This window comes from Saimiri boliviensis, chromosome 4, assembly GCF_048565385.1.
Source record: "Saimiri boliviensis isolate mSaiBol1 chromosome 4, mSaiBol1.pri, whole genome shotgun sequence".
In the NCBI taxonomy this organism is placed as follows: domain Eukaryota; kingdom Metazoa; phylum Chordata; class Mammalia; order Primates; family Cebidae; genus Saimiri; species Saimiri boliviensis.
In genome coordinates this window covers 23573281-23585664 of record NC_133452.1, presented here as the reverse complement: position 1 = coordinate 23585664, position 12384 = coordinate 23573281, and the positions used below count along the sequence as shown (strand labels likewise).

General features: G+C 38.1%; 1 protein-coding gene across 7 annotated transcripts in view; it reads left to right on the top strand.

Moving 5' to 3' along the window:
• GRM1 (glutamate metabotropic receptor 1) overlaps window positions 1–12384 on the top strand; it is a 417120-nt gene that overhangs the window by 325059 nt on the left and 79677 nt on the right. For all 7 annotated transcript variants that reach the window (XM_074397312.1, XM_074397314.1, XM_010337527.3 and 4 more), the window contains one exon: window positions 9141–9387. In XM_074397312.1, coding sequence (XP_074253413.1) covers window positions 9141–9387 — 247 coding nt within the window. The remainder of the gene's footprint in view (window positions 1–9140; window positions 9388–12384) is intronic.

Here is a 12384-nt window from a genome sequence, read left to right as displayed (position 1 = left end):
CATCTCAAAAAAAAAAAAAAAAAAAAAAAAAAAAAAAAAAAAAAAAAGATAGCACAGAGTCCTCCACGCCTAGATTTCCCTATTATTTATATCTTATATTGCCACACAACATTTGCCATAATGAACCAATATTGGTGATTGATGCGTTATTATTAACTAAAACATTTTTTTTTTTTCAGATTTCATCATTTTTTTTTTCCTTTTTCTGTCCCAGAATTCTATCCGGGACATCACATTTCATTATTTTCCTTGTTTCCATAGGCTTCTCTGGGCTGTGACAGTCCTCAATCTTCCCTTGTTTTTGATGTCATTGACAGTTTGTAAAAGTACTGGTCAGGTATTTTGTGGAATGTCTCTAAGTTTGACTTTGACTAACTTATTTCTCATAGTTCAGTTGGGATTAGGAAGAGAAAGGCCAAAAGATAAAGTGACATTCTCGAGTATATATGATCAGTTTATCACTGATGATGTTGACATTGATCACTTGGCTAAGGTAATGTTTACCAGACTTACTATAAACTTACTTTTTAATGCCTTTTTAAAAAAATGTTATACTGTTTGAAAGCTAGTCAATCAGTGAATGACCCACTTAAAGAATGGAGAGTCATGTTTCACTTTGTTGAGAACAGAGTATCTACACATATTATTTTAAATTCTTTACAAATTTTTCTTTTCTCTCTCATTTATTTTTTACTTAATTATTTATTCATATCAGTATGGGTATTTATTTTAAACACTGGATTACAATTCACTACATTTTATTTATATTGTTACTCAAATTTTTCCTGCTCTGATGGTTGGAAGTCTTTCAGCTGGCTCCTGTATCCCTTTGACATATCTCCACTGTTTGTTGTTATTGTTGTTGTTGTTGTTGTTGTTGTTGTTTTATCATTATTATTTTGAGATGGAGTCTTTCTCTGTTGCCCAGTCTGTATTGCAGTGGCACGATATCAGTTCACTGCAACCTCTGCCTCCCTCCCGGGTTCAAGTGATTTCCGGTTAATTTTGTACTTTTAGTAGGGATGGGGATTCACCATGTTGGCCAGGCTGGCCTCACACTCCTGACATCAAGTGGTCTACCCACCTCAGCCTCCCAAACTGCTGGGATTACAGTCATGAGCCTCCATGCCCGGTTTCCACTGTTTTGTTTTTCGAGCACTTCTTCACTTTCTGGTACTACAAAATGCTTTAGGCTCATCTTGTATATTTCCTTTACCTCCACCACACACGATTGTTTTTCCTCCAAAAAGTCCTGATGCCTTTTATTGAAGAATTGTATTAGAAACCAAGATCTGGGCATTCAGTGTGTTTGCTCCTATTGGAGTGTTATTTATTCAGTGAAAAGAACTATGTAATACATATATGCCAGACCACATGTAAACATGTATCTGTAATCATTTCTGTATATCAGTTTATATACCAAACTTAATTTAAATTTGTGCTGATGTTTCCCTGTACCACATGGTTTTATTCTAGCTTTCTCCTTTTGCTTATTTGTAATCTCACCACCCAACAGTGACAAAATGCTGGCTTCTACCACCTGCTATTCATTTATTTATTTGTTCAGTTTTGATATATGTATATGTAGCTATTTGAAAATCATTAACACATACCCAGTGAGAAACAACTCTACTAGCTATAATGCAGTGCTTGTATTTCATTCCTGAGTGTAATTTTAATAGATTTGGCTCAGACTGTGACCTCTCAAGGTGATCCTTCTTATTGTAAAATCTGTATTTGTCATTCTTGTTTCTGCAAATATGCCCTTTGCAACCTGAGCAGAGTGGCTGATATATCCAAACAGATTTGCGTGAAGTCTGGGCCCCACATTTGTTTTATCAGCAGATGTCACTAAGACTGCCTTGCCTGTGTGCTCTTGACAGCATTAGTCTTCTTAAGTTCTGTGATAAAGTTTCACTAGCCGTGAGTTTTTACCAGGCCCTTGGAAATTCTAAATTTGACTCTTTGAAGAGATGCTACTGGGAGACACCACATAAAAGGTAACATTCAAGAAATCCTCACAATTACAGCATTGGGACAGAGTGTCATCATTTAACTGGATTGATAAGTCTACATAAAATACCAGCTAATAGTGCCCTGAAGAAATGAACCTTAAACAAAAATCCACAGTGTATCTTATTCCCATGTGCTGCTGATACGGCAGTAAACCTTATGGCCTAGTGTTTACATCACAAAGTCTGTCCAGAACATGGCAGGCTTCTGTTACATGCCCCTATTTCATCTACTTGGTATATTAATTCCAGAGAAAACAGCTAAAGATACTCTTTAATATATCCTAACATAAACTTCTTAAGTGTGACATTTTGTCAAGTGATAGATATTTTGTTGCATTCATCAGGAATCAATCATAAAAGTGGATTTGCAGTGTTAATGCCATATAACATTTATGGTTTTGATTTTGTAATAAGCAAGACCTTATATTGGTTACCAGAAGATATTACATTAGACCCTAATAACACAGGTTAGAAATAAGTAACGTTTTTACAACAGCTCTTCCATTTCACTTTGTATTATTTTCTTTGTGTTATTAGCTCAGCCTAAATCATTGCAGTCTGAAAATAGAGATACTCAGAAAGGACATATCATTGCTTGGGATTCAAAGAGGACAATAATAGCATAAACTTTGAAATTTTCTTACATATCTAAAGAAAAGTATCCTTCCTATCACCCATAAATAAATAGAGGTGGTGCTATGAGCATAGATCTGCCTTCTTTGAGTGTGGGAGAGGCCAAGAGGAATAGTAGGCTTGGCAAAGATTCTGACCCAGCAGGTTGTTGAGTAAGGAATTGGTTCCTGATGAATTCTAACAACAGTATAACTTCCCACACTGGCTAAAGCAGTCAGCTCTCTGTAGCACACTCTGTCTCTGTGATTGTCTGCCAAATGCCTACTGCAGACCTGCAAAGATTAGTTACTCCAGGGGGAGTGGTTTATAACTGCATGACACTGTTTTGAGCCAGATCAATAATAACAGCAAAGGCACACAGCAAGCAGCCCTTGTTTTCTCTCTTAAAGAAACGAAGAGCCCCCAAATTCAACTGTTACTGACTGATCCTCAGCATCACTTAAACACCTTTGTGATTGTCCTTGTTTTCCAGATACACCATAATTTTTTGAGATATGGATTAGCTAAGTGCAATTGTATTTTCAGAATCAAGATTACCATATATCATTGTCAATTTGCAAAGAGCCTGCTGTTTATATGTCACACACCTGAAAAATTTATTATAATGATGCATTTAGAAAAGTTTCTATATTGTTAGTACATGTAAAGCCCAGGTGGGGTTAAGCAATAGAAATTCAGCTAATAATAACATTGATAATAACATGTGCTTGATTAAATGATCTTTCCTTTCTTCTCTTTTCTCCTACATAGGAGTTAATTTACATTTTAATAAACTGAAGAGAAAATAATGGGTTTGTTATATTTTTCTGTGATGTGATCAGAGAAAACGCTTTAGGGAAAGAGTAAAATCTAGAGTCAGAGGAAACAATTCCCAGGTCTTAGACTTGGACACAGGCAAGGCTAGACAGTTCTGAATCTTATCTCAAATTCTCCCTGGAAATGCATAAGGAAACTTTAGCAGCCCAGGCCTTCAAGCAAAATTGAGGGCACTTTATCCCTTTGAGGTCATTATTTTAAAAATGACCTGATTAATCTTCCTTCAATACATCTAAGACTCAGGCAATTTAAAGGAATATGAATTTCATTTTCTTTGCTCGATATGTTAACAATATAAAATAATTACAGCCCTTTCTATTTTGATCCGAATTGAGATTGTATCAAATTATAATGCTGTCAAGCAAAAAGAAGCAGTGGAGAGCCACAAATGTCAAGAAATCAGAAGAATATTTTTTCCAGGGAGAGTCATGTTTACCATTGTTTCCCTGAATGCTTGCTTCCTTGCTTTATGAGGAGATATGCTAATGCTTATGGTGTTTGTTCTTTTAATTTGAAGTTAATGCCAAGGATTTAGACTGGAAAAGGTATCATTAGACCTACATGCATAGTGATGGGGTTGCATTAACAAAATCAAACAGGCATCAACAAAGGTACTTTATTGGGCTTAATATTCTTTCAACCTATTCTCTATATTTTTCAATTCTGGACATTCATACTGGGACAGTGTTACTAACAGCTCAGAACAAACAAGCATTAAGCAAATAATTTGTGCTGACAAATGTCCTGTTGTTTGTAATGGGACCGCTCCACGAATTGAGTAGGGCTGCCGCGTGCATACACAGCGCTGCTGCCATGGAATGCCTGTATATGAGGTCTGCAACTGTCCCTGCTAACTCTGTCACCTTGAATTTAGGACTCCTGCAATTTTAGTGGGCCAGCCAATGTATTTATTTCCTTCCCAAATTTAGATCCGAATAAGCGGTAGACCTAGGAATAGACTTGTAGCTGGGATTACAGGTGCCTGCTGCCATGCCTGGCTATTTTTTTTTTTTTTTTTTTTTTGTATTTTTAGTAAAGACGGGGATTCAGCATGTTGGCCTGTCTGGTCTTGAACTCCTGACCTCAAGTGATCCACTCACCTCGATCTCCCAAAGTGCTGGGATTACAGGCATAAGTCAACAAACCTGGCCAGAAATATATTGCTGATACGATATAGCAGAACTGTTATCTAATCCCAGCTGCTCATGTGCCTCATCCAGAGTTCTTTCTGCTCTACCACTCTGCTGAAAAACCATCCTAAATGACAGCAGATGGAGTTACTGACCCTTCTCCCAGCCACCATGAATTTCCTCTTTTCAGAGGCTACCCTGTCTGTTTCTGTCCCCATGGAGAGTCTGTATGCCGCTGACTCGGGTAGCAGTTTATAGGCCTTGTGGAGCTTTCACAATAAGAACAAGATTACTATTTAGAACCAAGGCAGCTATTTTCATAACCCACACTGAAGTAGTTAGGCAGGTATTCTTTTGAAAGTAAATAAACACAGTCAATTGCAATTATTTGGTTCTATTTAGCATATTAAAAAAGGTAATGATTTAATGATATCCTAGTGGTCCCAAATAGTTAATGCACCACAGAAAATGAATCATAAAATCTCCTTCTTGCTAATAACTCTGAGACAAGTGTTATGAAAAGGCACTAAACCCCAGGAAACCAAAGTGTTTTCACCTTCCCAGCAAGTGAAAATGTTATTAGTTTATAATTCTCTCTTCACTAGTCATGAAAATATAGGATCTTTAGAGGACAGAGAAGGCTATCATAGATTTTGTTTGTCAGATAATAGATCCTTAAAACGTTATCTGGGACAGTTGCTGTGCTAAAGGAAATGGCCCTGTTAAAGCCACATGACCTTCCAACTTTGTCACCTGTCCCTCCATGCTAGTTCATTAGACTGGGGCCAGGAAGGCTGAGACTGAGGCAGTGGCTGAAGAGAGTTCTTCCTGACAGTAGGAGCCGCCTGGGTGTACAGAGCCAGGGGACTGGCAGGGTAACAGAACACAGGAACCCACTTCAGATGGACACAAACACACAAACTCTGTGTTTATTTTTGAAAGGGGTGTGATCTATTACATCACAAATATTCCCCGGAAGCATGTGTCTAGCCTCCCGGCTCTCAATATGATACGGACAGAATGGGCTTCTTTTTCATCGTTTGCGTTGATTGATTGGGTGCCAGTACTTGCAGTCAGAGAGACAGCTGTGCACATCTGGAATGATCCCAGGGAGAGGTCCTAACCTAGGCTTGACAATGATGTCAGGGCACTGAAGGATGCCCTGTCCTCTGTCAACAGAAAAGTATCTCCTCTAGATTTCTATGCCTGCCCTTGCACTGCCGCTAAGTGTGACAGGAAGAACAAGGACTGAGGAGGCATTTGAATCTAGTTCTACCATGTGGTTTCCTCACCTGTCAAACAGTGAGACCAATATTTAGTTGGCAGATTATGGTGAGCATTACAGTTGATCTATTAAGCATCGTATATAACAAACACCAAAGAAGTGGTAGCTAGTATTAATATTACTGTAGATATGAAGCTATTGCCTTTTCCTTAAATGCTCTTTCCCAGATATTTGCCTGATTAACTCCCTATTCTTTTTCAATTATTCACTCAACTCTCCTCTTTTTAGTGAGGTCGACTCTAACCGATCTACATAATACTGTCTCGGCATTCCCAATTTTTCTTTCCTATTCTCTTCTATTTTTTTCTATCACACTTATTTAATTGTAATCATTGCATAAATTTTCTTAGTTGTATTAATTAAAATTTTTTTTCTATAGCCTTTTTATAAGAATTTGAGTCCTATGACATCAGGGATTCTTGTACAATTGTCTACGTAATACCCCACTGCCAAAAACAGTGCCAGGTATATCATAGGTATGAATAAATATTTATCAAATAAATTTTTAAAAAATTAGGTAAGTGTGGCCAGGCACTGTGGCTCATGCCTGTAATCCCAGCACTTTGGGAGGTCAATGCGGGAGGATCACAAGGTCAAGAGATAGAGACCCTCCTGGCCAACATGGTGAAACCTCTTATCTACTAAAAATATCAGAATTAGCTGGGCATGGTGCCTGTAGTCCGAGCTACTCAGGAGGCTGAGGCAGGAGAATTGCTTGAACCTGGGAGGTAGAGGTTTCAGTGAGCTGAGATTGGGCCACTGCACTCCAGCCTGGTGACAGAGTGAGACTCCATCTCAAAAAAAAAAAAAAAAAAAAAAAAAAAAATTAGATAAGTGTGAAATTAGTTAAAAAAATAACATTCTATTTACTGTTTATTGTTTGTATATACATATGTATACATCTATGTCCAAATGTTTACGTGCATCTATACATACATGTTTGTATATTAATTTTACCCATGATAACATCAGAAGATAGATACAGAAGGCACTTGGGTTAAAAGACATGACACAATTTACCTAGTTTGCCTTGTTTACACCTGTGTTCTTCAAAATAATCGTTACCAACACTAACTCTCTAGAAAGTGACCCAAGACATGTTACATGATCACTGTAAATGAGGATCAAAAGGAAAACACTGATCTCACAGATGTCCAAGAACAGTTCCTGGCTCAGTGCTGATGAATGTTTAGTATCCACTAGACAACCACTGGCACTGGCTTATTGTACCAGGGACACCAACATAATTTTTATCTGTGTAAAATAAATCTTAAATAGTAGTTATAAAACCAAGAAGAGCAAACTCAATGTCCATAAGGTTTGTCCCTAACAGATAATTTTTCATTTGGCAAAGAACATTATGTGTTTATTGTGATATTTTTCTACAGTTTGATCCTGGTGTTGGCTGGAATGATTGCAAATTTGGGTGATGGTTTTAGTATTTAGTATTGACCTTAATGGGCTGCTACCTTGACGGTTATTTTGCCACTCAATTTTTGTCTTTTTTTTTTCTTTAGCTCTGATTCTAGTAGCTCTAATATTTAGCATTTGGGGTTCTGGGCAAGCCTATCAGGGCTTGTTTAAGAGTTATCAGACAGACAGCACAAATATGATCCCAGTAGGTTTTGAGAGGGAGAGAAAGAAATCCAACAATAAGGGCCCTGAGTTCTGGGTGACAGAAGACAGAAGATACTCTGTTTAAATCACTGTGCAGTTTTTGGAAGGAGGATCTTTTCTTTCTGTCTTATGTAACTTTCTACAGTTATTATGTACGGTTTGATTTTAAAATGCCCTTCCTGTCTCTCTTACTCCTCCTTTCCTCTTGGAAAATTTCCTTTCAATCAGAAAAACATTGCTTTAGAAAATTACTCTTTTAACAATGTCCTGTCACCCAAAGCTGGAAAATGAATTAAAATCTAATCTTCTTCCCCTTTAACCTAGCCTGGGTATTTTAGAGCTCACTCTCAGGTTAGATATACATATATCTTTTTCAAACTTTTGACTACATCTAAATAGATAAGCCTTTAAATAGAACTCTTTAAAAATGTCCATTTTCATCCCGAGTTTGATATCAAAGTAAAAACTCTTTGTCATTTCTTCTGAAGACTCAAACTGTCTAACTTCCTAAATATTTCTCTGCTAGTCTTAGCCTGGGAACCTTGGTGTCCAGTGACCTATTTAGGCTGGAACAAAGAGGGCAGCTGGCAGGGAGTGTGAGGAGCCGCATGTTGTTCTCAGCCCCACAGGCAGCTGAATTGCTGACTTTCCCAACTTCTAATATTCAAGCACACATCACGTCGGTCCCCACTATCAGTCAAATGAGGAAGGAAAAGCTCACTGAAGAGAAAAGCAAGTTTCAGAAACCAACTACAGACTCTGAATTGTGCCAGTGATGTGTCCCAATACATTTTTTGTTTTCCAAACCTGCTACCTTTATTTCAGCAAACCCAATTGGTTCCCAAATTTCTCAACCATATGTAAATCCTGAAGTCTAGACTTCCAATATGGAGCTTATATGTAACATAGTACCATTCTTGTGAACCTGCTTGGCAGTAGGGGAGTTTTTGATCATCTGTGACATAGGTAGAAATGATTGCAGGGTTTTCAAAATTCACAGGTAAAATCTAAAGGCTAAAATTAATGTGTAGTATCACTCTTCCATCAAGAAACATTTTATCTGAGTTTCTAATAACTAGCAAATCTGATTTAAATATTTCTTCCCTGTCAATCATATATAAGAAGAGATTCATACTGGCCATTTCTTCTAACTCTGGATTTTTCTGGCCCTAGAAATGGTACCAATAGTGGAATCACCAAAAGAAAATACCGTGGTTTAGATAATGCACAAACTGAATTCCTGTGAACTGTGGATTGTCATAAAGGAATAAAAAATGCTTTTCTAGTACCATGATATAGGAAGATTTTTAATATAAGTTCCTGTGAACAAAGAGGGCATAAGAATTATTTCCATTAATCCTTCAGGATTTCTTTATAATATTTGAAAGTCCATTATTTTCACCTCTATGGAGTTTGTTTTATATCTCATAAGACCATTATTGAATAGAGAGAATATGACTGAATAAACCATCTGCAGGTGGAATCCACTGGAGCTAGCCACAAGTGCACAGGTGGGCTTGGTCTCTGCCAGTGTCACTGCCCATTCCCTTCCTCTGAGAGCTCCAGAAAGCATTTGAGAATTCAACCTGTGAGCCTAGTCTTTATTATTGTGACCTTGATAGTGATCTACTTTTATTGTTACAGGCAATGAAAGCTTAGAAGAAAACTATGTCCAGGACAGTAAGATGGGGTTTGTCATCAATGCCATCTATGCCATGGCACATGGACTGCAGAACATGCACCATGCCCTCTGCCCTGGCCACGTGGGACTCTGCGATGCCATGAAGCCCATCGACGGCAGAAAGCTTCTGGACTTCCTCATCAAGTCCTCCTTCATCGGCGTGTCTGGAGAGGAGGTGTGGTTTGATGAGAAAGGAGATGCTCCTGGAAGGTAAAGTAGTCTTTTCAGTAATGAACCTGAATACAGATGTGAGCCTTCCTGAGCCAGACAAATGGCAACTACGGCTTCATCTGGTTCCCATGGGTTCTGGGTGTCAAGAGGATAGATACAACTAGGTAGCAAAAAAATCCAGAGATAATATCGGGTGAAATGACCAAAGACCACACCACTTTTTAAAACAGTGAAATACTTTTTTGTCAACACCCAGTACCCAGTATTCTACCGTGCTACGCCCTTACTCGACTGTCACTTGACCCTTTTCCCAGAATGCTTGGAATCTCCCTGCAAGCCCAGGAAACTAAATAAATTACACTTGGCCAGCAGAAACCTCTCAGATCTTGCCAGCATCAAGCCAGTATCTTTCTTATTCATTGACTAGATGACATTCTGGTTATGAAATATTTTGAATATTACACCTGGTTAAACAGCTCAGTATGCAAAGAGAACTGCATATATGTCCCTTCTCTTTAGGCTAACTTATGTTTCTGCTAGCATACCTCTTGGAACAAGAAAGGAAAGAACTTTCTTTTTGGGATTGAGTCCCTGTGGCTCAAGAATTAATCAAACAAAAAGTGGATGAAATATAAACTGATGTATATATATAAAATCCTCTCCAAGCCATTTGATATACAGTCTGCTCTGCAATACTTGTTTTGATACCACCAGTTAGCTCAAGGGTAATTGATACATAGAAAATTTTGTTAGTTTCAAGAATAGTTGTGTTCGATTATACATAATTTCCTAGGAAAGGCATAATGAGAATGGCAGAAGAATTGAAACCTCTAGGAGGAAGGAAGGTCCTCAGATTGGCTGCCATGCAGCAAGCCCAGGGTCTCACAGGCTCTGCCACCTTTCAGTATATGATGTCCCAGACTTAGAGCTTTTTAGGAAATCATATGCTGTGTGCAAGTGCAACATCAAATTATTTAATCTTCATTGCTGTAGGAAGATTGTTGTCTTTCTTTTACAGATAATAAAACTGAGTATTGGAGAAACTAAGAAAGTCACCCAATGTCAGACAGATTGCAAGTGGTGGAGGCAGCTGCTATCACTCTGAGGCTTGTAATCTTTTGCTGCATCACACTACCTTTTAGCTAATCCTAAAACTAAAGCAACGTGGCTGCTGGCAACCTTCTTTTTTTTTTTTTTTTTAATTTATTTATTTTTTTTATTTTTTAGATAGGCTCTTGCTTTGTTGCCCAGGCTGAAGTGCAGTGGCATGATCTTGGCTCACTGCAATTTCTGCCCCCTGGATTCAAGTGATTCTCCTGCCTCAGTCTCCCAAGTAGCTGGGACTATGGGTGTGTGCCACCACATCTGTTGTTGTTGTTGTTGTTGTTGTTTTTGTATTTTTAGTAGAGATGGGTTTTCACCATGTTGGCCAAGCTGGTCTCGAACTCCTGACCTCAAGTGATCCACCCACCTCAGCCTTCCAAAGTGCTGGGATTACAGGCACGAACCACTGTGCCTGGCCCTCATAATCTTCTTAATGCCATTTCAGAAGCACTGTAAGGGACTGTTTGACCCTAAATAATTTTCCATGTATCTCTTTATGTCAGCTTGAAGTTCTGCACTTAGGGAGTACCTTGTGAGAGCTAACTGAATTCTCCCTGTTAAAAATCCAGCAGCTCTAGAAGGATAAATGATACAAGTCATTGTCAGCAATTAAAATGATCAGTTTATCAGATTTCTTACAAGCTGCTAGTTAGGTGGGAGCAGATTTTTGTTAGAATGCAAGTGGGGTAGATGGAATGATTCATGAACTGGGCATGTGAAAAGCTTTGAGGAAATGGTACCAGGAGCAACAATTGAGTCTGAGATTCAGAGCATTGACTACTTGCCTCTGTAAACCCTCTTTCACCCTGTGTGCCACTGGACACTAGGCTCAATAAGGGGTCATAATGAGAATGTAAACCTTCCTTCATGATTCTCAAAGATAACATACCATGTGCCTGGCACAGGGCCAGATGCATTTTTGACACTTCATAAATTTATGTTTACTCTTCTTTCTCTTGACAAGTTATCTAAAATGTAGGTGCATAATTTTAGCTTGTTTCTTCTCCATCTTTAATTAAATATTCAAATCTTAGGCTTTCTCCAGGGCCTTTTCTTGGGGATCATATCCTTCTGCTTGCAATTGGTTGGCATAATCTGTTTCCAATTTCTGTTTCGAAAACCTACCTGTACTTCCTCCTCCTGTCATACCATCGTTCATGCTTTTGGTCTCTTTTGTAATTATTTCGGTTAATCATCACACAATGTGAACTGACTGCATTAGGAGGATGTTGCAAGCGTGTGATTTATAGCTTAAAAATATTTGAAAATAAAGACTAACATGCCTGGAAGGAATCTTGTGGTCAAAAGAGAAGGGCAGTGTTCAGTAACACACACAGTACAAGGAAGGCTTTTAAAAAATTAAGACAGTATTTTTTCCTTGATATTTTTCAGGAGTTTTTCTCCTGGCTTTGGGGGATTTTTTAAAAATGTGTTTTATACCAAAATATTGTGATTTTTTTTTGTTTCTAAATGCTAATGAAGTGTGAACTGATTTCTCTTATGAAAGAGCAGTGAGGAAACTAAAATAAAAATCTTGGGAAACTGATTTAAAGGAAAAAGACATTCTAGAGCTAGCATTGCAGCAAAGCCTTCTTTGTGAATATGTGAGAAGCTATAATAATGTAATCTGGAGCAAAAACACAAAAATTCCTGGAAATGAAAAAGGAAATTACTCAGATCAAACACTGACGACACCACAAGAGATCCTGTAGCTCTAATGAATTTAAAATGGAAAGATATTGGAGGTGTAGATAGTGTCACTGATCACAGGATGAGTGTGAGCCTTCTGCCCACAGTTAATTCCCACTTGGGTATCACTCAGAAAGATACTCTGAAGAACTTTCTGCCATGTCTCAGCAACTGGGGATAATAACTCTCTATTAGCCAAAAGTCAGCACAGCAAAGAGATGAATAATGTGCTCTAGGTGTACC